Genomic DNA, 27,424 nt, shown 5'->3' with positions numbered 1-27,424 from the left:
AAAAATACAGGTGCAAAACTTTTTTTATACTTAGTAGAGCTTTGCCCATGAGTTCCAAATTCTTAATTCTTTAAAGTGATGCTACTAGGGCCAGCTCAGATATTCAATAGTTCCTACTCGAAGACAAAAAGAGGATCAGAACTCCTCACCCCTGATTTCAAACTCTTGGCCTAATATAAATAGTGCAGCCATTCTGGAAATGCACTAAAAACTACAACGTTTTTGGCATGTGTGATATGCCAAAAGCTGATTTCTTTATTCTACGCCTCAGTTGATCCACTACATCATCTTTCCTTATTCTCATATGTGCCACAGTCCTTACCCCCTTCATTCATCTGTCATGGCTCTCAAAATTGTTGATTCACTCTCATGTGTTTTGCTGCTACTTGCTGATGTCTAGTTTTCTGTCATGTCATGTCTCCTCTCCCATCCCTGCTCTCCTCCTCACTGTCATCCCAGCATAACATTCCTAGGTGTCTTGCTGATGTCTGAAACAGAGCAATGAAATTTAAGCTTATAATATTTCTGTCACTGCTAGAGAATGTAGTTTCATCCAAGTTCCTCCTCCATAGTGAAAAGTCTTTTCTGAAGTGTCCTTTATTTATTTTACCTCCTCCACTCCCATGTCACTCTTCCCAATCCTGTCTCTACTTCTAATTATAAATCTATGGCCAAGTATCTCCTTTTTTGCTACTTTCTGTCTCATGAATATTATTAGACCTCAGGGCAGGAATTATTACTTCTCTACAATGCCTATCATCTTAGCACTACATCAATGCTAAATAGTGAGTTTACTTCCTGCTTTGAATAAAAAGTACAGTTAATATGACTTGAACTTTAAGTGCTATGTTGCTTCAAAAATATTTTCTCTCTTTTTATTTTAATACTGCGTAAATATGTCTTATCTTCTTAATGTCCTGAGACTCAAGTGCTGTCAAAGTTGTTTCAGTTATGTAAGGAAAGCTCTCATGGGTTTAAAGAGAACTTTAAAAGACCCTTTTATCATAGCTTGATCTTGAGCGTTGTTAGCCTCAATATGACTTGGCTTAGAGACAATAGTCATGGCATGTGTGAAGGTCAGACGTGGCAAAAAATGCCAAATAAAACTCCAAACAGTGATTTCTTCACAGAAAAAGGCTATGCCAGCAAAAAGAATGATGGAGAGGGGGGAGTGATAATCACAGTAGGAACATTTTTCCTAGTCATTTCTACTGATCTACTGACTATGGAAGTGAGAGCTGAACCATAAAGAATTGCTGAAGAATTGATGCTTTTGAATTATGGTGTTGGAGGAGACTCTTGAGAGTCCCATGGACTGCAAGAAGATCAAACCTCTCCATTCTTAAGGAAATCAGCCCTGAGTGCTCACTGGAAGGACAGATCCTGAAGCTGAGGCTCCAATACTTTGGCAACCTCATGAGAAGAGAAGACTCCCTGGAAAAGATCCTGATGCTGGGAAAGATGGAGGGCACAAGGAGAAGGGGACGACAGAGGATGAGATGGTTGGACAGTGTTCTCGAAGCTACCAGCATGAGTTTGACCAAACTGCGGGAGGCAGTGGAAGACAGGAGTGCCTGGCGTGCTCTGGTCCATGGGGTCACAAAGAGTCAGACACGACTAAACAATAACAAAACTGATCATGAGTGTCCTTTAGCCAGAGCACATTTTAGGGGGTTTTCAGGGTAGGGAGATTCAAAACCCCCTTTTAGATAATCAAGATGGGGGGTGGGATTCAGTGTTGTGCTCTTCAAATCATTCCATCTGCGCAACCATACCAGCTTGCCAGACAGAATTATACCCCTGTCCCACACATTGTTCTAGGCATTCCCACACACCCCAAGCCATTTTTTTGAACTGTACCAGGGGGTGGGGGGAAGCCCTGCTGCACAAGCAGCTGTCCTTGCACAGGGCTTCTTCTGACAGGACATTAAGTGAAATCTGCATTTTAAAAAATGAAGAAAAGTTTTGTTTTATAAGCCCTGTCGTCCTGTGTTGCTCACGTTTTGTTGTTTGGAAACAAATAAACCTGTGCCCTTAGGTTAGAATCAAAATGTTCAGAGATAATAGGCAATCTCAAAGAATGATCTGAAATAGAAGGGAGGTCCTTCTCGCCATCTCTCCCTAACCTAACTGCTATCCTTGCAGTGAGAGAGTGAAGAGGATTCAGTTGTTGCATGCAAGATAAAGAAGGAATGGGAATAGAGTGTGGATGGAACACATGAGCCCAACATTTATACTTGCATTTCTAAACCATTATTCAATGCTAGCCAATGTCATTGTGGACTACAACTCCCATCATCCCTATGTGCTGGCTGGGGCTGATGAGAGTTACACCTGGAGGCCACCATGTTTGCTTCCCCTGTTTAACCCCTGTGAATGTAGCCATTGTTTTGTTCTGAGGTTGAGGCTTAGAAGTACAGTGGTACCTCTAGTTACGAATTTAATTCATTCCGGAGGTCCATTCTTAACCTGAAACTGTTCTTAACTAGAGGCGTGCTTTCGCTAATGGGGCCTCTTGCTGCCACTGCACCACCGACACACGATTTCCGTTCTCATCCTGGGGCAAACTCTTCCAGGTTAGCAGAGTTTGTAAGTTTTTAAGATCAGAAACAAAAAAATGGCGTGCTGTGTATGGATTTCGTTATAATACCCATAAAGACAGCTAGTATAATTGGACCATATCCTAACAGTGTTAGGTTTGTTCATTTAATAGGTCTTTGGCCCTTTTTTAGTGAAAGGTGGCCTTATTGATTAATATTGATGCTGCCTATGCTGCTTCCTCAGAATAGTTTTCTTGGTTATGGAAGCAGCAATGTATTTCTCTTTAAAATTCCACAATACATTTTAGGAGTCCCATCAAAGTGGTATGCAATCAGGGACTTAAGCAGGAATTGTAGGAGGAACAGGCAACCGAAATGCTAACTTACAATAGAATTGCCACTTTCCCCATTCTGTAGACTAAATTAGATAAAATTATTCCTGCTACTTGAATGCTGAGTAGGACTGAGATGGCTTGTCAATCTCTCATACACAGATTCCCATCTGAACCTTGAATTTAAAATTGCTAGAATTATCCCAAGACATAACAACAAGCTGTTTGGCTGTGACTTTTGTTTGAAGTATTATGCAAGCTCCATGTCGCATTGACAACAAAATGTCAGGTACTTTACATGAAGGTAACATGATTACCATATTTCAGGTTTATTTTCTATTTCCAAAAACTGGATGTTTTCACAGACCTCTTTTAAAAAAAAGTTCTTGTACAATGTAGAAAAACCAGTTAAGATAACTGGATACTTTTATACTACCCAGTGTCTTTCATTCACATTGTAGTCCTAACAGGTAATTGAGTATCATACAGCCTTTGAAACAGAAAGTTGAAACTAATAACTAGCTTCTCCAAGACCTCCTAATGAATCCAAGAACAACTGAGACTGAAACAGTTTTCCCAAGTACAAACTCAAATTCTTATTCAAGCTCTTTCTGGGAACATGTCATGAAAACAATATAATACAAGCTCTGGGATTTTCTTGGAGATAAGACACTAAAATAAGTATGGAAATACCTTTTCAGTATCCATTGCTATTATATGAAAAGTACAATGAAAGTTGTCAAAGGTATATGCAAGGAACACTTCTCACCCCCTACCGTTACCAGCTTGTATTTAACTCTGATGTGCTATCTAATTGACACAGCTGCTATTTAGGTTAATTATATGTCAAAAACTACAGAATGATAGATAGTGACAGTAGACATAGTGTTAAATTAAGCCTGGGATTTTGACAAGGGTAGCTTTTGGCATCTAACAAAAATAAAATACCCAAAACAAAACCTGATGTTGCAAAGTATTACAAAGACTACCCCAATATTACTTGCTGCCAGGGGCAGAGGCAAGATTGCGCCCTCGTCTTTAGGAACAGATCCCATCTATTGTTTGCTGTGTTGAAGTATTTTTGCCATGAGTTGTGAGGCTGCATAGGTTTTTAAATAAGTTAGTGTGAAATGGAGATTTGCTTTTTCTGGAAAACTAATCAAGCCTGTTCACTGACCCTTAGCAACATGTTATTTGCTTTTTCCTGCTCTCTTTTTGTAGCCTGTTGTAATCTGTGTGAGGCAAGCTAATACGTTAAGTATTCTATGTATTGTACTGATTCCAAGTGATTCCAAGTAACATTTATTGTGGAATGCTTTTGTAACTCCGTTTTTTATTTAAAAAAAACCACTAGGTTTTAAAATAAGCATTGGTAATTGGTAGTATACAAATTGTTCATGATATCAGAAATGCATCTAACATAGTTTTCCTAATGAACTCTAAAATGTACCATTCAGCTCTTTGTAATAACTGAAGTGCATTAATCCTGACCACTATAACGTTTAATGGCTCTTTGGCACAAAAGCAAACACTTAAAATGTCTGCACCCTGATGTTGGACTAGTTGCTTTCAGTGTAATATGCCCCGAATTGTACTTTGGGGATTGACTGAAGTGAATCCATGCATATATACATGAAATCAGTTATACATCAAAACACATACAAGAGTAAGTTAGAAAATAGCAGTGCAATTGTATACATGTCTGTTCAGAAGTAAGCCACTGAAGACTGCTGCTCTGGGCAAACATTTTATTATCATGTTTATTTTTATTAGGATAAAGTTAAGTACTACAATTAATATACAGAGCTCTTCTCTACTCAAGGAAGATATAAAGACAGAGGCAGAATCTCAGTTATGTGAGCATTTGTTATTCATCATTGTTTCTGTAAATCGCATATGGGCAAACTATGGCCACAATCCCAGCTCTAAACCCAAATATGATCAGCTCTCATTCCCTGTGATTCTCCTGACATGTTGCAAAGGAAGGATCAGCTCCTTTTGATAGAGAAGGAGACAGAGGGGGCATTACAGGTCACTTTTAAAGAACAGCAACTGGAGACAAGACAAGTAAAGCCGTTCTCATAAAAAGCTGTACAGGGTGTGGGAGTGCTGTCTTAACAAGCCATGAGCCTATCATTTTCCCCTATTACTTGGGATAATTTCCATTAATCTTTTTTTTTATACATTCATTTCATCACTATGTTGCTTGCTGCTTGTAGGGACTCAGAGGAAAGAAAAAAAATATTGTTAAGGGAGATTTGATTGTGAAAACCTTTATGAGCAAAATATTAAAGGACCTCAGTTAAGGTGTTAATTGCATTTCTCACGCTAGGTATTTTGGTGTCTGATTGTGGCAATAATTCCTGCATCTTTTGTAAGGAGCTGATCTAAGAGTGTACACACTTGAAATATGCAAGTATGTGAGCTTTTGCAGCATTCTCCCAGAGCTACCCTAGCATGATTGCACCTCAGGATAATTAAAAACAATATTTGAGTTACATCAGGAGACATTATTTTCCCTTGGATTTCTCAGGAAATTATTTAACTGCAATTAGTATGTATTTGTGTCAGAAGATGTACACCATTAAGCTTCTTTTCCTTGTGTGTCACTTGCTTTTTAGCATGCTTGACACACAGGAAGGAGACAGCAAGGTGGAGAAGCATGTGCCCAGCTCACTAATTCTGTTGGGAAGAGGATATAGGACCTCTCAGGGTACATAGAGTATGAAGAATAAATATGCTGTGTGTACCTCACTAGGAAATGGGAAAAGTAGAATGAAAACAAGCCTTCGCTGTTTCCCAGTTCTTCTTATTCTCTTCCTCTTGCTTCCTGCCAGTCAGGGGAGGAAATCTCATATTCTTTTCTGAGGGACAGAAAAGAAAAGAGTAGAATAGATTCTGCCAGAATGAATTGAACTATAGTTCTCTGAAGTGATGGAAAGCTTCTGAGCATGCTCTGAAGCTTCCATTGTATTACTAGAATCACAGTAGGTCATGAAAATATCCCCTTCTGGTGGTTCCTCCCACTTTTTACAAGTCATGCTTTGGATAGAAAACAGGGAGGGCAGGGGGTGATTGAGCCAAACTAATTGGCAGTTTGAGTTCGGCTCATAACTGGTGTGGCTTTTTTAAGCAGAGGGAGTTATCCTCTCCTTTCTGAAAGTCAGTACTATTCTTCATGTTAAGCATCAGAGACTCAAAGGGAAGGTCTGTTGGATAAGACCAAAGACCCATCTAGTTCAGCATTCTGTTCTCACAGGCAGCTTTGGGATAGCTCACTTGGTCGAGCATGAGATTCACGCCCACCTTGGGCAAAAAAATGCCTGTATTGCCGGGGGTTGGACTAAGTGACCCATGTGGTCCCTTCCATCTTTGCAATTACAGTGGTACCTCAGGTTACAGATGCTTCAGGTTACAGACTCCGCCAACCCAGAAATAGTACCTTGGGTTAAGAACTTTGCTTCAGGATGAGAACAGAAATTGCACGGCGGCGGCAGCAGGAGGCCCCATTAGCTAAAGTGGTGCTTCAGATTAAGAACAGTTTCAGGTTAAGAATGGACCTCCAGAATGAATTAAGTTATTAACCCGAGGTACCACTGTATAGGATTCTATATGACCCCACCACAACGTTGTTGTTGTTATAATTTACATACCTCCCTTCATCTGATGATCACAGGGCAATTTACAATATAAAAACACAAAAAACCCACAAAAAATAACATTATCCACCACACACACAGCTTAAAATGCCGTAGATTAGCAACTGGTATTCAGAGGCACACTGATACTGGAGGTAGTACAAATCCCACAGTGCAGCGTGGGACTTTCCCCACCATTTGCCATCCACTACTAGACAATGGGGGAGGTATTGGGGCCAATTTGCACTTAGACAACATGCAGGTTTTAGGCTTATTCACCCAGTGCCCCAAAAACACCTATAAGGTTTGGAGATGAGACTAGCTCTGGCTACTCAGTATAACGCACACACATGCATTCCTCCTTCAGACATAGCAGCCTTGCCCAACCGGCCTGCTGACTGGGGCTGTTGGGAACTGTGGTCTAAAACAGCTAGAGGGCACCAGGTTGGTGAAGGCTGCATTATAGTACTCTCCAAGCGACACAAGGGAAACGAGTGGCAAATTTGTGTGCTGTGTAAAGTGTGTCATGAGCTTTACCCTTTGCAAAATGCCAGACATGGGAACAAATACGCATTTATCTTGGCTATCAGCTTAATGGTAATGAATAGTACTTGCACAAACCTTCCATGTTTTATTTTGTCTTTTATGTTGGCAAGACAGAACAGTAGAGACTTTTTGGACTACATTTCGGAACATTATGTAGTGCCACTTGTAACTTGGCATCTCTGTGGCTCATTAATTAGCAGTGATTACAGTTCCAGCAAGAACAGTTCACACTCTCGTAGCAAAGTTGGTGAAACTGGTTTTCTATACCAATATGATTCAAATAAATGAAATTTTATTCCTAACTAGGGGAGCGGTAAGGCTTTCAGGAACTTGCAGGTCCTAATTCTGTTTAGTGCAGTAACCTAAAATGGAGATATTGATGCATCTCAAGGGAGCATTAGGGTTTCAGGACTATTTATTCAACAGTCCATTATGCAAGGAAATTAATTTTCTATAGGGCGTGTACTTTCATGCCCTAAGGTTACCAGATGTCCCCGTTTCCCGGGGACAGTCCCCGGATTTACAAATCAGTCCACATACAAAATCCTATCATTCCTACTGAAGTTGAGAAGTGTCCCCGGATTCATTGGAAAAAACCTTACCCTACAGTATTAAAGCAATCCACCACAGGCTCCTTAGACATTGGAGAGTAACATGCGTATTTATTAGAGCAGCAGTGTTGGGAGATGCAGCAGAGAAGAGGGGGAACTGTAACAGGGTGAGGTTTTCTTGATTGCTATGATTTTGACACTGTGTTTGTTGCATCCATATCATCTCTTATGATAGGTATTTTGTGTTTGACATTACTTGGCTCTGCTTCTAGGGATAATTGAATGCAGAAAAATTCAAAATATACCGAAAAGAAGACGAAAAGAACAAGGTCAATTCTCTCTAAACCTGAGCATATTAATTGTCCAGTATAGGGCAAGGTCAGACAGTAAATGCTTTGCTACAAAATTTGTAGAAAGTGATCTCCCTGAAACTCGAATTTATCATAGCCTGTAATGGGGAGGTGGGGGGGTCATTTTCAGTTTTGAAACTTTTAAGTGCATCATCATACTGCAAGTGATGCCTTTCTTTTGAATACAGTCTTTTTATACTTTCCTTGGGCTTCCAGACCTAAAATAAATCACATCTTGGCTTCTGCCATTGGCCAGTGGACTAAGGTTGCTGGGTTGTGTGTGTAAATGACACTGCTGAGATTCTGTAAATTCAAGATTCGGTCCCTGTATTTGCTTGCTTTCTTCCACTTTTATTTCATGTCTCTTATATTGTGAGGGACTGTTGTCTCAATCTCTATACAGCACTTAGAAAATGTTATGTGCTTAGAGATTGACCTTTCTTCTCAGTGTAAAAGCTTTGAAATATTTGGGGGAGGGATTCTGCTGCTTGCCATCTTCCATTTGAAGACTACACTATTAGGCAGTTAAAGACACGGCTTTTTTAAGCCAAAACTCACAGAAACTTGTTTCTGGTACCTCTCAGGTGGGCACCATTGCCAGTCTAAGAGAACGAGGGAGGTGTTCATGGTGAGTTCCGGCACCTCTTTTTCTAGAAAAATAGCACTGCGTAAGGATCTTGTTTTAATCATGTCCATTTTTTGTGTCCAAATTTGTAGGGGTCATAAGCGAAAGCTGGATGAAGATGATGGTGCCAGCGAATCTAGCAAAGGGTCTAGCAATGACGACGAGGAGGGCAGCAGCTCGGAAGCGGATGAGATGGCAGCAGCACTGGAAGCCGAACTGAATGACTTTATGTAGCCTCCATATGGGAGGGGACTTGTAATTATGTGTTTCTTTTTGCAACCATTCAGAATTCCAATGGTGGGCATTTCCTGTTTTCCTCTCCGAAATATGGTGTATATTTTGCAAAGCAACAAAGGAGGTGATAATGCATTATTTTACAAAACCTGAAATAAGATGTTTTTAGGGTGTTTTACTAAAGGAATATATACTTTTTTAAAGGAAAAGTATTAAAGGGGGACTTGGTGTGATGCCAAAGACATGTTGTGAGAGCTCTGCAGAACCTTATTATATGAGACGTTAGTACAAAGATTTGCATCTGAACATTAAAAAAATTATTGCCATGACGGCTTTGGGTACCAAGCTTCAGAAAGAATACCTAAGGAATATATTGCATGGATGAAGCAAAGGCTCTTGATCGGGATATGTTTTCTTCACAGTGAATTCTTATCAAATAGAAAGATTTTTAAAAATAAAAATAAAGAACAATTTATATTTGTATAGGAACTGAGAATGCTATATGCAAGCTTTGTGAACGCTGCACTCAACCTACCTGCCACTTGCTTCTAAGAGAATATATGATGGTTGATTCCCATGTTTTTAAGTTACTTTGTGGACTAGTATCCTTTAGAGAGAGACCATTTAGATTTTTAACTTTACTTCTCTGTAATTGCAGTTCTAGCACAGGCTATTCTGTGTAGTATTGTACTGCCATAAAACATATTCATGCATTTTGTGTTGTGTTTGGAAGGAATTGCTGCTAGCGAATTCCTGATAGCATTTTATTTCTTTCAGAGGACAGATGTAAAGTTTTTTGTACATTCTATTTCATATTTGATCTACAAAACAGATTCTTTTCATTTAATAATAAAAAAATACATTTTGTAAGCTCTTTTCTCATTTCATGATTTGTTGTGCTAATGTTTCTATTTTGGTTGCTTCCATGCAATGAGATGTACCTTTTCCAAAATTACACTTCTGTGAAAATAATTAGCAACATATTTTGGAATAAGATCAAAATGCCTTTGATGGAAATCCTCTCATTCCATGCTGTCCCCTCCTGTTGAGCTTGCTAATTGAATTGACAGGAAATACTTGTAAAGCAGTTTGATCACAGGATTGTGTTTGAGCAGATGATGTTTTATGTGTTTAGTCATATTGTTCAAGCCACATTTTGATGGGTTGGAGTCTCTTTTTTATTGTGTGTGTAGGTCAAGGGATGGGTCACCTGTAGCTTGTCAGTGAAAAATGTGGTTGGGATCCAGATTTTTCCTTGCCTTTTGTGCAAGGTTTTTGCAGTAGCTCAATGGAATTTCTTACTTTGAGCCGCTGGTTCCCATGCTGTGACAAACTCTACCTTTGTAAGTTCTTCTCTTTTTCAAAAGCATCTCGCCATGTGTCAAGAGGGGATAACAAAGCATTATGCATATCACTATTACGTAGCTCAGCTTGCCCTAGCTGAGGCAAATGAGAGTTGTAGCCTAAAACATCTGTATGGCATCAGATTGGTGATGGCTGGATTTGCTCCTTACCTCTAATCTCCAGCAAGGATGAAGCTTCAATAAATGTGTTTGTATTTTCTCACATTTTTTCCTTGTTCCTTTCCCCATCGTAATTCGAATCAAGGTTTCCATGGTAAAAATCAGTCTGAAGTACTATGTACATAGATAAATGTATCTATGTATAAATCATAAGTATGTTGCTTTATTCGTATGAAGAATAATTTAGTTCTCTAATGAAGTCTTTTTTGGGCTGAATATACAGCTCAACTGTGCTGACAGGGAACATTTTGAATTAAGTGCAGTAGCTTTTGAAGTGAAGCAGTTGCACTGATCAATACTCTAGTCTCTCTTGGTTCTATGGTGGTTCTATAACAATTTGCTTTATTCTGGGTTAAAAACCACTGAGAAAACTCAACAGTTGTTTGATGATGATGATGATGATGATGATTGCACATAGGGTACAAAAATCTCCATTATAGCCCGGTTTTTTGCCTGCAGCAAAATAAGCTATAAGGACAAAGGGAGGCGGAAGTACAAAGATAGACCCTTCAAAAGTTCATAAAGCCAGTACTTACTAAGGAAATATATTTACCAGGACTAAGGAGGTAGACGTGACAGGGGCAGTGCTTGTTCTGCAGTTGAGACCTATGCTTTATACAGATTGGAGACCTCTGTTGATTCCAATAAACTTCTAAACTTAATACATTCTGCCAACTTTGGGGGGGGGGGTTGTGACAGGGTTAAGAATTTTGGCTTTTGAAAAAGAAAAGAGAAATGCATACAAGTATCTGGGAAAACCTGCATGCCTCATTATCCCCTCCCGGGCTGACCCACAACTCACTTGCCATAGACATTTTAGGCCTCTCTCCAGACCAAGGTCAAAAAAATAGTGGCTCCACATCAAGGGCCACATGCAGACTTATACTTGTTTGCCTGCCCATATAGCAAGATAGCACAAAGGGGATGTAAAGAGCTAGGAATAGGTAGGTATGCTACATCCACGGGTAAGTGCACCACCTAATCATTCTTACTTTTTGCTGCAGGGAAGATTTGAAGGCTTCCAGGGCTTGGATCGCAGCTAGCAAATGTAACGAGTGGTAGGGGATGATCTGAGGGGAATCCAGTGATCTAGTTATTCTCCCAGTTATGCTGGCAATCCCTCTCATCCATAGATGGAGTTAATGTACCACAGTTTTTAGTGGGAGCAGGTGGCACTGTGGTCTAAACCACTGAGCCTCTTGGGCTTGCTGATCAGAAGGTTGGCAGTTTGCGTCTGCACAACAGGGACTCCTGCTTCTCTGTCCCAGGTTCTGCCAACCTTGCAGTTTGAAAGCATACCAGCGTGAGTAGATAAATTGGTACCACTGTGGCAAGAAGATAAACGGCATTTCCGTGCGCTCTGGCACTTGTCATGGTGTCCCGTTGCACCATAAACTGTTTAGTCATACTGGCTACATAACCTGGAAAGCTGTCTGAGGACAAACACCAGCTCCCTCAGCCTGAAAGTGAGATGAGCACCGCACCCCATAGTCAAGTGTGACCGGACTTAACCCTCCAGGGGTCCTTTACCTTTTTTACTGAAAGGAGGTGTGTAGGAATTTCCCTCGAAAAGAAATATATTGTTTGGCCTCTACATACAAAGTTCATTCTGCAGGCTTGCTTTTTCTTGCCTGCTGCAACTTCTTGGTGCCTAATTGATCTATTGGGCTATTTTTATTCTCTTTAAAACTGAGGCAATCTTGTATTTCTCTGCTAGTATACATTGTCAGTTGTGGATACAATTACTGTTGTGCTGCTCAACCATTTCCATGCCCTTTCTACTGCTATCAGTTAAGATCTAGAGAAACTTTATTCCTTCAGGAGAGCAGATAGATAGCGCTTCATAGGTAATCTTTACCAGTTCCTGAGAATCGTAAATGGAAAGAGTGCTGCTGCAATTGGGTCCTGCTTCCCAGAGGTGTCGTGACTGGCCACTGCGAGGAAAGGAGAGTGGATTAGATTGGCAATTGGCCTTTGTCTTGATCCAGAAGAGTTCTTTTTACATTCTACAAACTTCAGGTAATTTACTTTCTCAGGAACATCAAACAAAATCTATTACTACAGAAGAGAGCTAGTTGCGAAAATAAAATTCAAGGGCTGAAAGAATTTGGGCCAATGGTAAAAGTGTGGTGAGCTGGCAATTTGTTCCCTTCTCTACAGCTCTCACATTGTTCCAAAGCGTCCATCCCCCAGTGCTTGAGGGTAGATTTGGGCAGGGCAGGGACTATGGAGGAAGAGGGAATGGACAAAAACAGATTTCCCATTCCACTGATGGAAACCTTCACTGGATCAAAGAAGTGCCTTCCATCAGAGGAGAGACACCATTTGATACAACTCATTGTCTCCATTTCAGTTGGCTACATATTTGACTGATATTCCTTAAACTGTGAACTACCAAAGAAATAGTTTCATTTTATCATTTAATTATCTCAAGTCTGTCACGGTTAGAAACATTTGTTTTTAGAAGAAATATTTCCGCAATTTAGGAACGTGCTGTTTATTCATCACCAATGCTGTTTTGATAAAACAGAGATCTTTTGTGTCTGGGGCATCTACTATGATACCAGGAAAAGGACACGATGAAAGGCAGAGCAATGCAGCCAGTAACCCTTTTCTTGCAGACTTGTACAGGTATCTTCCTTCCATTGTTGTTTTCCTAACATCCAGGCCAAAACTGGAAGTCTAGTTCAATTACCTTAACTCCAGCTACCTCCTTCATTGCCACAGGATGTGTGTGTGTGTGTGTGTGTGCCTTGTCAAAGGCACTTGGCTGGATAGGACCCAAGGCATCAACAAAGGCTGCTTATAGCCTTTTAAAGAGTTTGTTCTGCTTTCTTTTGTTTGCAACCTGAGTGCAATCTCTCAGAACCCCCTTCCCTCCATCTTAGAACCAAGCATCCTGTTCTCTTTTTTGGCTCAGTGTTTGCTCAATCTGTGTTCTTGCACTTGAATGCACATTTCCAATTAAGAAGACAGAGGAGGAGGAGACTTTGACCCAGGTGGAGACTTTCTTGCCTGCAAACATTTCTCCTCTGTTTGCCTGACCAGTTTATCTTGCTGTCATTGAAGAATTGACTTGAGCAATGAACCTGTATGCAGATGCTTATTTCTGTGGAGCGAGAGTCATGACCTCCCTCCTTAACTGAGGCTGGAAATTTTACTCTTAAAGGAATATAAGAAAAAAGAAAAAAGATACTGCTTACAGAGGCCTTTAACTGTTAGCTTGTTTTTTTTTTCCCTGGAGAAGCATCTGTTTGTGCATATTTGTGGTGGTTTGGGGCTTAGAAGAAAGACATGTTAGGGGTGTATAAAATTATGCATGCATAGCGAGAAATTTTTGGGTGTGTCTCATAATACTAGAACCTGCAGCCACCCAATGCAGCTAAATGCTGGAAGGTTCAGAACAGACCAAATAAAAGCACTCATTCACACAGCGCATAGTTCAAGGAGCAGGACTCCTAAACGTAAGAATGTTAAAAGAGATAAGAGTTAGGCTAGGCTTCTGCATTGAGTGAAACAGGGCTGGCCCAAGACATTTTGGCACCTGAGACAAACCACCAAAATTGCAGTTCCCCACCCCCAGCCAGATCTGCTGCCCCTGTGGATTCTGCCACCTGAGGTAGTCACCTCACCTTGCCTCATGGGTGATGCCAGCAAAAGACCGAGCCATCTTTATTAACAGTAACATCAGTATTAAATACTTTTGAGTTCAGATTGACCGCAAAAGAAATAAAACTTCCTACCAGGACGAAAGCACTAAACGTGCCATTCAAGCATCTTTATCAACGTCGAGACTTACGTTTTAACTGAGTGGCTGCAGTTTGGAAGCCTGTGTTCTTGTGTAAACTGAACCTTGCTCTCTCCCAACTTCACCACGGCAAGGCACTGCAAGGCTTGCTTTGTGCTGGGCGTCAAATAGCAAAGTAGTAGGAAAACCTTCAGCTTGTTTGTTTAATCTCCCATTCCTGTCCTTGCAGTTGGGTGCACATTGCCTCGGATCACAAGGGAACTCCACTGTGCCATCTCTTTGTGCAGAAACTTTCTGCTAGCTCGACAGTATAAGGTCGTTCAACTAACATCCTCCTTGGCTGTGACTTGAGTTGCTGTCCTAGAAAACAGTGGTGGGTTGCACTAGGTAGACTGCAGCCAGAACCAGAGCTGCCAAAAATGTGTCTCTTGTGTGTTTTTACAGATGAAACCACCTACCTCAGCAAAGGAGCATTTTTATTCACCCTGTTGTGGCTGAATTGTTATTTCAGGCTGAAAAATTGTACTGTCTGCAGTTCTCCCCCCCCCCTTTTATTTTTTTAAAATAGGAACTCTAAAACAGATTTTCCACATGGACATATGAATAAAGGTTCATGAAGTGTATACGTACCAGAATGAATTTCAAAGTAGATAGATAATTTATTACGGTCAGAGACCAGCTCATAAAACATTTGGGGGTACAATCCCAGAAGGAAAACAAACATTTAAAAAATGCACAACAATAAATGTAAAGTTTATAAATGCAATAAGCATATAAAACTTTAAGATAAGCTACCACAGAGAGATGACCCAGAGTCACCCATGGAACTGAGTTTAGGGATTTTCTTAATGAACTAGCTTGAGTCGGGGGATGGTCTGCGCCTACAGATCTGTACACAGAATCTGGCAGCCATCCAGGTAGTCTTATGATCTTTGCCTAACGGGAAAAGGTTGAATTTTTGCTTTTCCAGGAGATCAGCGAGCCTCACCAGCAGGGGATCAATGGTCTCACTACATGCTTCTTCATAAAAGGGCCATCTAAAGAACAAGTGCTCTGGGCTTCCTATATCTCCCAATGGGCAGGCGCAAAGTCTCTGAGCATATGGGACTTTTTTAAAGGGTCCTTCCAGGACCAGCAAGGGCAGAGCCGAACTTCTGGCGAGTGTAAAAGCTCTTCTTCCGTTTTTGGGTACGAGAAAGAAGAGATATGCTGCTGGTGCAGCTATATATCTCTTGATTTCTCCAATTTCATAGTCGGGGCACCTTCAGCAGTCCTGTTGTCTCTCCGTGTCTATGATTCTTTGTCTGACCATAGCTTTTGCCTGGCCCAACCCCAGACTTAAAAGCACTTGAGGGGCAAAACCCAGTTTCCGAAGGGTGTTCAGGACTGCTGTCTGCCAGCCTGACTGGAACTGGTCACAGAGGATCAGTGGGGCTATTCCTTGGGGGAGCAGATTCAATGTCAGCCATTTGTAGACTGATGTTAGGCAGATATAAGCCTCTACTCTCATCATCCCTTTTCTAGTCTAACCCATGCATTTGAAATCTAAGGAGTTTGGATTGAACTCTCTCACGGGGGGAGAAAGCAGAGAAAGGATCCATAAAGGAGCTGTGCCAATGTTTTGGCCTTGTATAATTTTAGGGCCGCGGAGACGAAAAAGCCCCCTTGTGCTCTAAAACATTTAAGAATACAGTAGTTCCTGTGATTTGTGTTCACATTTGTACAAGGCTTTAACTTACAAATACTTAAACTGTAGTTGCTTTCACCCTAACTTCGAGAACATAAGAAAAGCCCTGCTAGATCAGGCCAAAGGCCTGTCTATAGTCCGGCATCCTGCTCTCACAGTAGCCAATCAGATGCCTGCGGAAAGCCTTCAAGGAGAACCTTAGCACAACAATGTTCTCCTTACCTGTGATTCCCAGCGAGGGGGATTCAGAGTCATATTGCCTCCCACGGTGAATGTAAAACATAGCCTTATCCTCCATAAATTTCTCTAATCCTCATTAGAAGACATCCAGGTTGATGGCCAATAGCACCTCTTGCAGGAGTGAGGTCCATAGCTTTAACTAGGTGCAGTCTGAAGAAGTGCTTTATTTTGTCTGTCTAGAATCTTCCATCATTCAACTCCATTGGAAATCCTTATATTCCAGTATTATCAAAGGAGGAGGGAGAGGGACTCTGTATCCATTGCTCTACACTATGCATAATTTTATGCTCCGCAGTCATGCCCCTCACCAACTTACCTTTCCTCTAAATGTTAAAAAGGCACAAGTGCTGCAACCTTTCATCACTGGGAAATTGCTCCAACCCCTAGTAAATGTATATAAAACTGCAGCCAGTATCTGCCTCAAAAGCAAGCATGTTGGCTAAAGCTAAAGTATAAAATGTCCTGGACATTCTCTTTTTTTGGCCAGGGATCCATCAATATATAAATTGGGTTTAAAAGAATAAAACGTTGGCCTGGATACCAAAAAATAAATGTCAACTATCTTGTTGTCTTCCTTGACATTTTTCCCCCATCAATGCTAATTACCAAAATAACTGAATGGCTTCCAAAATCCTGTATAGAAAAGATGGTACCTACTAAGAGCACTGTTGTTATTGCAAGTCTGCCAATATCACTGTCTCCGGAGTAGCAATTTAAGTCACCTTCAGCATCTTTATGAGGAAACAAGATACAGTTCTGGTACCATTTCATAGAATCATAGAATCATAGAGTTGGAAGAGACCACAAGGGCCATCGAGTCCAACCCCCTGCCAAGCAGGAAACCAAGGGCCATTTCATAGAATCATAGAATCATAGAGTTGGAAGAGACCACAAGGGCCATCGAGTCCAACCCCCTGCCAAGCAGGAAATGTTTGCCACAAACATTTGTTTCACCAGTAGCACAGTCGCGTTTCCTCCTTTCTTAAGTTTCCTCTAGTTTCCCTGAATTAAGGAGCTGTGAGGAAGGAGAAGAGAGACAAAGTGTAAGAGCCACACGCATGATTGCGTTTAAACAGGTTGCCACGTTGCTCCTTTCAGCATCCATCAATTTGGTGTTTATGAGTGCAGCAACACTGGCTGACTATCTGCTGACAATGTAACTGCCGAGCCTGACCCCTCAGTGACTTCAGATGATGAATGGCTTGAAGAGAGCAGATGGCCCACAGCCACCAACCTCAAAGCAGATGCTGGCCATCAGTTTCTGTAGCAGACTGTCCCCGCCCCCCCCCCCCATGCCCAGCACCAGTTGGAACAAAGAACCCAAGAACCAGGGGGAAGGGCTGTGGCTCCGTGACATAGCATCTGCTTTGCACGCAGAAGTTATCAGGTTCAATTCCTGGCATCTCCCAGGTAGGGCTGTGTGGGAGTGTATAAGGTATTAATCTAGATGGACCAATGGCCTGACTTGATATAAGGGAGCTTCCTGTGTTCCTATGCTTTTTGTGCCTATTTACACCACTTCAACAGACATGAGTTTCTCCCAAGGAATCCTGGGAACTCAACCATTCCCAGCACGCTTCACAAACCACAGTTCCCAGGATTCCTTAGGGGAAGCCATGTGCTTCAAATGTGTGGTGTGACCCAAGTCATCATGACAACAACCATAAAACCAAAAAGAGGAAACCTTTGCTACAAGGGGTACCTGTGGTCCAAGCTACCAACTGTTTATTGGCAGCAAATCAGCATCTGCAGCAAAGGGGAATACAGACCCACAGGTTTAAAATGTGGGGGTTGGGGAGGGCGGGGGCATATTGGGTTGTTGTTTTTATTTTGATTATATATTTTGTGGTTTTATATTCTGATTTTGTTCTGTGAACCGCCCTGGTTATAAATGAAATTTATAATTCAATAAATTCAATAAATGGAAAAAATACTGACAGGTGAGGAAGAAGGCAAAATGTTCACCATTCCTTCATTTTCATCACCTCTCCTCTCTCTTTTTTTAGTGGCAGAACAGCACTGAACTGATTATTCGTTCGTTCTTTGCATTTACATGCTGCCTTTCTGTAAAGGCACCCAAACCGGTCAAGTTTTAAAGGACTAAAACAAATTACATAACATGTAAAAATGGTGAGGGTAGGGAGTTGCCTGTCCTTCTGGAGCAGGCCCTGATTTTGTCTGTGCCTGCCTTCCTCACCCTCCTCACAGGGCAGGTGGTGTTTGGGATCAGGCAGAGGGTGGGTCTTCCTCAGCCATTGCTGCATCAGACTTGCAAGAGCTCCAACCAAGCAGCCCTCAGCTGCTGCGCCACCAGCTGCCTTCTCCCCCACTCCCCTCCATCTCAAACTCTTTTCATATAGTTGTGTGTGCTAAGTTTCATGCTCTGTTTGTGTGACTCTGCAAAGTGTATCCTCCCCATTAGGCATGCTGGTGTCTTGGCCATTATGTAGACTTCAGCTGTATTCATGCTTTAAATATTTATATTAACGAAATAAAAACTTCCAGCTACATCATCAGACCAAGGAGAGTGAATTCAGGAAAGCAAGAAAAGGCAAACACAGACTTTTCTTTTTCCTACGTTTGCAGTTATGGTTTGTAGTAAAAGATAAGCAGGAGAGTGCCCATGATTTGAACAATCAAGCAAAACAAAAACTAAAAACCAGAAGAGATTGAAAGCTTGGACGGAAAGCCTGAATTTACAACTCTAGGAAGAATGAGCACGTCTCCTGCAGTGAGCTTTCAAAAACTGCAACTGGGAAAGATACTGAGAGATGAAATAGCTACCCTGTGGTGCAGAGCTAACAAAAATGCTTCATTGTTGCAGTCTGTCCTTCCTTCAAGTATTTGGTGACCCAAACTGCAGAGAAGTTAGGTAACCAGTTCATTTTGTTAGCCAAAAGAAGTTAATCACACCCTTTCCTAAGCATTATAATTTTGTTTATTTGCTTACTTTATTTATTAGGGATGTCAGACAATTCTGGTGAAAATGGAAACAAGAGTGGAAGTTGACAATGTTCAGTTACAGTATTCATCTCGTGTCCAGAACAGAAATCAACCCAGTGAACACAATTGGTATTCATTGTTGTTGTTGCTTTCAGTCTACAAGGGATATGTAATTGATTACATGCCCTCTAATTTGCATGGTGTGTCTTTTGCGCTGAAATGAATGGAGTGGAATATTGTCATAATGGCATTGTAAGTTATGTACTTACTTGCGCAAGTTATGTAATTTTGCCACAGCAGACACTAAGATTAATAACATAGTTGTTAGCAGAAGACAAGCTGCTGCAGAATGGAAACGATGCTGCATGTGACAAATACAGGCTGGCCTGGAGAACAATGCCTTCTTGTATCTCTAATTTTTATCCTGCTTTTCCGAAAGTCTCCCAAAGTTGCTCACAGCACTAGAGGTAATAAGAGACAGGCCTTGATGCTGGGCTTACAAACTAAAAAGGCAAGATTACAAGGAAAGGTGAGAGATGGAAGGGGAAAGGCAAAGGAAGGGAATCAGTTCTTCAGGGCTAGAATGAAGCGGTTGAACTGCAACCATCTTCTTGCCCTCTTCTTTTATTTATCTCTCATCCACTTGGAATCTGGTACGAAATAAAGGAACCATAGGAATTGGTAAGCAAGGGAAAAAAATAGTGAGCAAGCAGGGAGATGCCGTAGAGTGTGAGAAAGGACTGGGGGACCATTGTTTCAAAGTGACACTTAGCCAATAAGTCTTGTGAAGTGATTCTGGACCAGTGACTATCCTCTAACCTACCTCACAGGGTCATCAGGAGAATAAAATCTGGAAGGAAACCCATATATGTCTCATTGAATTCCTTGGAGGGGAAAAATGGGATATAAATAAACAGTGAGACCATGTTCTGCATTATAGCTTGTGAGGAGGCAAGCAACTTTCCCTTATCTCTCCACCAAGCCCCTCTAATTGCAAAACATGGGGAGCCCCTCAGCAATCTGCCACATCTCCTAGATAACAATAAGCAGAATTAGGTTCTGCGTTCATGTTTCAGTCTGCATTAACATTCTGTTTTTTTCATTAGAATCTGTCTAAATATAGCTGCGCCTCCTTGAATAAAGAAAAGCAGGATCTCGTTGCTATGCTTTGGTGGAGTTTATAAGCAGGTTTGGAAGGCAGGAGACATAAAGAGTTAATTTACCTGGCAATCTCCCCTCATGTGTAATTATACCGTTTCTCATACTTCCACAAGCCTTCGGTACTTTTGAGGTCTTGGCAGGCTCTCTTTTTTACAGCTGAAATCATTGTAGTGTTTTGCACAAAGACAAGATTTCTATAAGTACAGGATGAGGTCACGAAGTACTGAAGACTCTGGCTTCTTCTGAATTCAAGGCAGATGGCCCAGCTTCAGAAATAACAGTAGCAGAACGTGGAACCTTAAAGTGACATTTTCATAAAAATACAACCCAAAGCTGACTCCCATTGAAGCAAACTCAAGGTTAATCCAAGTGGCAGTCAAGCACATGGTTTTGAATAAAGTTCTGTTGTCAGAGCCAAAGCAAAGAAAGCTATAATCTGTATAGAATGCTTGTTCTTGCTAGCAAGTAAATAGTCCAGTCATTTTTTGTATCATAGACCAAGGGTCGCAGTATATATATTATACCAGTAAAGACACTCACAGTGATGGGGCAGTTAAACAGATAATGCAGGGGTCACCAGCCTTTTTTGGCCAGTGGGAACATTTTGAATTTTGAGGAAGTGCTGTAGGCGCCAGTCACAAAATGGCTGCCATAGGGGGGAGGCGTAACGAAAGATGAAAGAGACCTGGGGTTGTGCAATAGATAAACAAGTAGAAAACAAAACAAAACAAATGAAAGAGGTATCTATTAGTATGGACGAGTGAATAAGTGAGACAGTGCATGCTCTGATTGATTGATTGATTGATTGATTGATTGATTGATTTTTAATGAAGCAAAATTACAAAGTCTGAAGATGAAAGGAAAACAACGGGACAATGACCTGGGTAAGGGTAACTGCAAGATATAACTTTAACCTTAACCTGCATGAATGGGAGGCTGGGGATGCATAGCCTCCAACATTTCTCCGATGAAAATAGGGATGTCCCATTCCATAATGATAATTTTACTATTTATACCTCACACATCTTACTGGGTTGCCCCAGCCACTCTGGGCAGCTTCCAACATATATTAAACATTAAAAAAAACCTTCCCTATACAGTATTGCCTTCAGATGGGTCAGATAACTCCATGCCCTCCAACATTTCTCCACTGAAAATAGGGACATCCTAAGGAAAAGTGAGACATTCCAGGATCAAATCAGAAACCAGGACGGCTTCTCTAATTCAGGGACATCCCTGGAAAATAGGGACACCTATAGGCTTGTTCATCCATACTAACTCTGTCCCCAAGATCCTTACCAGTGCTCCTCCTTCCACATGTTTAGTGGGAAGACTAAGGGAATCTCCACACTATTTCAGCTGAGTACCCTCAGAATCCTTCACCCAAATGGAAACAGTCAGTGGAGCATATGACTCTTAATCTCAGTGTCGTGGGTTTGAGGTCAAAAAGATTCCTGCATTGAGGGGGTTGGACTAGATGGCCCTTGGGGTCCCTTCCAGCTCTACACCTCTATGATTCTCAAAGCACAGAAGTCCTTGGGCAGAGTCAATGGAGATGGGAACATCAGGGCAAGGCTGGTTTGCATGGCCTCACTCACCTGAGAATGTGGAGGCAAATTTATCTACTTATTATTAAATGACTGAATAGATAGAAACTTGTTATGTTCACTGTAAAAAAAGCTCAAAATAGGGCATTAATCGAGAGAGAAGACCTGATAAAATTTAGTTTACACAAGCACACATCACAAGAAAAGCACAAAGCACATCAGGGCCTAACCTAAGAGTTATAATTTGCTTCTTTTTTGGGAGGTGGAACAGAAATTAGAGCTCCTTTTGTAAAACTGGCTATATGTCTCAATGCATGGAATGTAAAAAAACCCAAGCAGATTGGAACTTACATTTTGAAATGTAAAAATAGATTATATATATATATATATATATATATATATATATATATATATATATTCCAGCAGTCTGTGTGACAGAGAAGGGAATCATGTGGGCAGGCTGCTCTAGAAAATTATCATGGAATGATTTATTTAAGCACTGCACACTTACTGAGATGTCATTTTAAAGAACAGCAAGTCTTTTCTCCTTATTGAGGCCTAGTGTGGGTAATAATTTGAACCGGGGGAAAGGCTTGCCTCTTCAGCATGATGTGAACATGCTAAAGAAACCTCTGCTTATTCAACATTTAACTGCTATTGTTTCTGTGGTCTCGAAAGAAAATTTGGACTAGGGTTGAAGAACTATTATGGATGTCATCCCAAGAATGATTTGTAGTGTGCTTCTTTGTTGTTGACTTATAATAGTATGTTTTACCAGAAGTAATTCATTATACTGTCATCTGTTAGAAGTCATTCACCAAACCATTGCTTTGCAATAATTTTTCAGCCTCCAGGCCTTGTACGGAGATAGTTACATCATAATCTGATTAGTCTGAACAGCCCTTGACTTTGAACTATATAATTAATTTGAATTCCTTTTAAGTGGTTGTTTTATTTTACTTAAAATTCAAAACTCAGCAAAGCCTTGGCTTTCCTAAAGTAACTTTGATTCATATTAACACCCTCCTTTTTTTATTTGTCTTCGTGTGCTCCTTTATTCTCCCCATTAGCTATAATGAAACATTACAGGTAACAAGAGCAGTTGTTGGGACAGAAGGATTACAGAGGATACAAAATGGGCATGATCCTTCTATGGGCATGTTGTAGAATATGTCCAGATCAAGGAAAGTAACAGCCCTGCCTTGGTCAGCCTTCACTTGGAGTACTGTGTTTAGTTCTGGGTACCATAATTTAAGGAGGATATTGACAAGTTGGAAGGTGTGCAGAGGACGGTGATCAAGATGATGAAGGGTCTGGATCCAAGCCTTATGAGGAATGGTTGAGGGTTTAGCTTGGTAAAGAAGAGACTGAGAGGCAATATAGGAGCCATCTTCAAATATCTAAAGGGCTGCCACATGGAAGATGGAGCAAACTCCCCCCCCCCCGCTCCGGAGGCTAGGACCCAAACCAATGGATTCAAGTTACAAGAAAGGAGATTCTCACTAAACATCAGGAAGGACTTTCTGACAATGAGAGCTGTTCAGCAGTGGAACAGACGTCCACAAGAGATGGTGGACTCTCCTTCCTTGAAGGTTTTTAAGCAGAGATTTGATGGCCGTCTGTCATGGGTGATGTAGCTGCGATTCCTGCATTGCAGGGAATTAGACTAGAGGACCCTTAGGGTACTTTCCAACTCTATGATTCTATAATTCTGTCATTCGATGAATGACAAGGCAGCCCACGTAAAGGATTTATGCATGATACAACTAGTGATTGTGATGTTAAAAAAAAAAAAGTGCATAAAGGAATGATGGCCGAGCAGTTGAAAGAAAAGGCTAATTGTTTCTAATTCTGTTCATTTGGATGCAGAAATGGGTGTAGAAGAAGCTGCTAGGTGGAGGTGATGACTTAATTTATCAGAGTACCCTTGCATTTGTTAGAGAAGGACTACTTTATTGCCTGATACAGAACATTTGCAAGAGACATGAGGAAGGAATGCTGTCTGCCAGAGCAACAGGAGCCAAGGCTGCCTGACATTTGCTTTGGCAAACCATTTTCCAGGAATCGCTCTGCAGTGGATTTGTCTTATTAAAAATCCTGCATTCAGGCACTTGACTTTTTGGTTAAACATACTTACAAAGCAGCCATAAATGCTGCTAATTTTCAACAGCAAATATTTTAGGAGCTAATTGGGAGGCATTAAATTCTACATTAATTTGTATGAATCATTTATAGAATTTAATCAAGCAAATTACTTTTCTTTATTGTTTGCTTCATTCTTTCCATCAGCCACTCTGCATAGTAATTAAAACTATATATTACCCCTGTTTTAAATATGGAGAGCCGGGACTGAGAAATGGCGGTTTTTATAAGTTCATATGGCAAATTTGTATTATTAGTTAGTTGTCTTATTTGTGTGTGTGTGTGTGTGTGTGTGTGTGTGTGTGTGTGTGTGTGTCTGTCTATCTATCTATCTATCTATCTATCTATCTATCTATCTATCTCTTGTTGATTTACAAAAGATTACAAGCCAAAGGCATAACTTAATGTCAGAAATGATGTTGTTGTTGTTGTTGTTTAGTCGTTTAGTCGTGTCCGACTCTTCATGACCCCATGGACCAGAGCACGCCAGGCACTTCTGTCCTCCACTGCCTCCCGCAGTTTGATCAAACTCATGCTGGTAGCTTCAAGAACACCATCCAGCCATCTCATCCTCTGTCGTCCCCTTCTCCTTGTGCCCTCCATCTTTCCCAACATCAGGGTCTTTTCCAGGGAGTCTTCTCTTCTCATGAGGTGGCCAAAGTATTGGAGCCTCAGCTTCATGATCTGTCCTTCCAGTGAGCACTCAGGGCTGATTTCCTTAAGAATGGATATGTTTGATCTTCTTGCAGTCCATGGGACTCTCAAGAGACTCCTCCAGTACCATAATTCAAAAGCATCAATTCTTCGGCGATCAGCCTTCTTTATGGTCCAGCTCTCACTTCCATACATCACTACTGGGAAAACCATAGCTTTTACTATACGGACCTTTGTTGGCAAGGTGATGTCTCTACTTTTTAAGATGCTGTCTAGGTTTGTCATTGCTTTTCTCCCAAGAAGCAGGCATCTTTTAATTTCGTGACTGCTGTCACCATCTGCAGTGATCATGGAGCCCAAGAAAGTAAAATCTCTTACTGCCTCCATTTCTTCCCCTTCTATTTGCCAGGAGGTGATGGGACCAGTGGCCATGATCTTCGTTTTTTTGATGTTGAGCTTCAGACCATCATTCTTTCACCCTCAATAAAAGGTTTTTTAATTCCTCCTCACTTTCTGCCATCAAGGTTGTGTCATCTGCATATCTGAGGTTGTTGATATTTCTTCCGGCAATCTTAATTCCGGCTTGGGATTCATCCAGACTAGCCTTTCGCATGATGAATTCTGCATATAAGTTAAATAAGCAGGGAGACAATATACAGCCTTGTCGTACTCCTTTCCCAATTTTGAACTAATCAGTTGTTCCATATCCAGTTCTAACTGTAGCTTCTTGTCCCACATAGATTTCTCAGGAGACAGATGAAGTGATCAGGCACTCCCATTTCTTTAAGAACTTGCCATAGTTTGCTGTGGTCAACACAGTCAAAGGCTTTTGCATAGTCAATGAAGCAGAAGTAGATGTCTTTCTGGAACTCTCTAGCTTTCTCCATAATCCAGCGCATGTTTGCAATTTGGTCCCTGGTTCCTCTGCCTCTTCTAAATCCAGCTTGCACTTCTGGGAGTTCTCGGTCAGAAATGATACATTGCAATAAATCCATTATAGTGACCTATAAACAGAGCCAGCAAAATAGCAAAAACTTCAGAAGCATAAAACATTTTATCAAAAAGCAACAGAGCATTTATTACAATCCATCAAATGCTTGAGAGAAGAGAAGGGCCAAAAGGTTGTTAATGGTGGTGCCAGATGAAACTCACTGGGGAGAGTGCAAACAAGAAGCTACAACTGAGAAGGCCCTCTCCTTGTCACCAGCCTCTGAACTGCCCTCAGAGGGAGCACCCAGATAATGGCATGGATGAAGACCAAAGAAGCTGGATAGGATCTTACTGGGAGAGGCATTCCAATATATATTGCTTCAAATATATTGGGGGTTGACCAGAGCTAGGCCTTGGCCAGGGGTGCCCTCTGTTTTGTTGGACTACAACTCCCATTTTGCCTGATCATTGGCCATGCTGGCTGTGGCTCATGAGAGTTGTTGGCCACCCTTTGGCAGGTACCACTTGGCTATTCCAACCCTAGGCTGTAGAACTGGGTGCCTGAGGGGAACTGTCACCTACCGGTTCATTTTCTGAACAGAACACCATCTTAGTACATCAATTTCTTTCCCTCAGTATGCTCTACACACATGCAGGCAACAACAAATTAATCAGGGCACTTCTCTTCCAGGCTGTGAAGATGTAACAAGATTGCTAGTGCTGTTTCTATTCTGGGTGCTGTAATTCTTGAGTGCTGGAAACCCCATAAAGCACTTCTGTGGATTGCATTATTACAGCATGTACTATTTTGACAAATAGCAACATTACTGGGCAAAATGGAAGCTTTTAAAGCCAGCCTCCCCCACCCCCACCTCATCTCCAAACAATAGCTATAGTCGCTAACAATTTAAAATATTCTCTTTATATATATATAATCCAGAATGCGGCAGCTAGACTGGTGACTGGGAGCGGCCGCCGAAACCACATAACACTGGTCTTGAAAGACCTACATTGGTTCCCAGTACATTTCCGAGCACAATTCAAAGTGTTGGTGCTGACCTTTAAAGCCCTAAACGGCCTCAATCCAGTATATCTGAAGGAGCGTCTCCACCCCCATCGTTCTGCCCGGACACTGTGGTCCAGTGCCAAGGGCCTTCTGGCGGTTCCCTCACAGCAAGAAGCCAAGTTACAGGGAACCAGGCAGAGGGCCTTCTCGGTAGTGGCACCCGCCCTGTGAAACACCCTCCCACCAGATGTCAAAGAGAAAAACAACTACCAGACTTTTAGAAGATATCTGAAGGCAGCCCTGTTTAGGGAAGCTTTTAATGTTTAATAGATTATTGTATTTTTTAATATTCTGTTGGAAGCCGCCCAGAGTGGCTGGGGAAACCCAACAAGATGGTGGGGTATAAATAAAAAATTATTATTATTATTATTATTATTATTATTACTTCTTTTTGTTTGTGTTTAGAATGCTGTGAGGGAGAGAAAGTGGGGATGAGCATGCTACCTCCACCCATGTTTCCATCCTAGTCACTTGACGTCACCCAGTGAGCTTCACGGCTGGTCTACCAGGTCTTAATCCAACACCCTAAGCACTATGCCACACTGGCTTTCAATGGCTCTCAGATGGCAGTGGCAAGGGAAGTGAGAACCTCCAAAAAATGTTCACAAAAGCAAAGGAAGGGAGCCCTGACTAAGGGATCTTAAATGACTGAGCGGTCCATCCCATGACGCAATCATTTGTCGGTGGCGGAACTCAAATGCAACAGGTTACCAGAAATCCTCCTTCTGACAATGCATATCCCTATTGCTGAATGTTTTGTGTATTCCTTTAGAACAGAAGCTTTTGCTAGGTTCTTTGATGTATTTGAAAACAGGTGGTTCATCCCTAATTCATCCTTCTCCATATTGGGACAAATCTGGGGTGGGGGGACATTACCTTCAGCAAAAACATGGAAATAGGTCTTGGCCCTTATATTAATGGTTTATCTTGCGCAGATGCAGACAGCTTGTCTTAGTTTTGTATAAGA

At 41.3% G+C, this 27,424-nt stretch overlaps 2 protein-coding genes across 2 annotated transcripts in view; one reads left to right on the top strand and one right to left on the bottom strand.

Annotated features, from left to right (window-relative positions):
• Positions 1-9,686, top strand: part of CTDP1 (CTD phosphatase subunit 1) — a 48,627-nt gene extending 38,941 nt beyond the window's left edge. The window contains exon 13 of the mRNA XM_082234971.1: positions 8,675-9,686. Within this exon, the coding sequence (XP_082091097.1) occupies positions 8,675-8,816 (142 nt within the window). The 3' untranslated portion in view covers positions 8,817-9,686. The remainder of the gene's footprint in view (positions 1-8,674) is intronic.
• LOC309539753 (uncharacterized protein) overlaps positions 1-27,424 on the bottom strand; it is a gene marked incomplete at its 5' end in the record, with an annotated part of 197,503 nt that overhangs the window by 74,652 nt on the left and 95,427 nt on the right. The window lies entirely within an intron of this gene.

The sequence above is a fragment of the Podarcis vaucheri genome (genome assembly GCF_965113315.1).
Source record: "Podarcis vaucheri genome assembly, chromosome: 8".
In the NCBI taxonomy this organism is placed as follows: Eukaryota; Metazoa; Chordata; class Lepidosauria; order Squamata; family Lacertidae; genus Podarcis; species Podarcis vaucheri.
The sequence above is the reverse complement of the archived record's forward strand: the minus strand, read 5'-3'. Positions and strand labels throughout refer to the sequence as shown.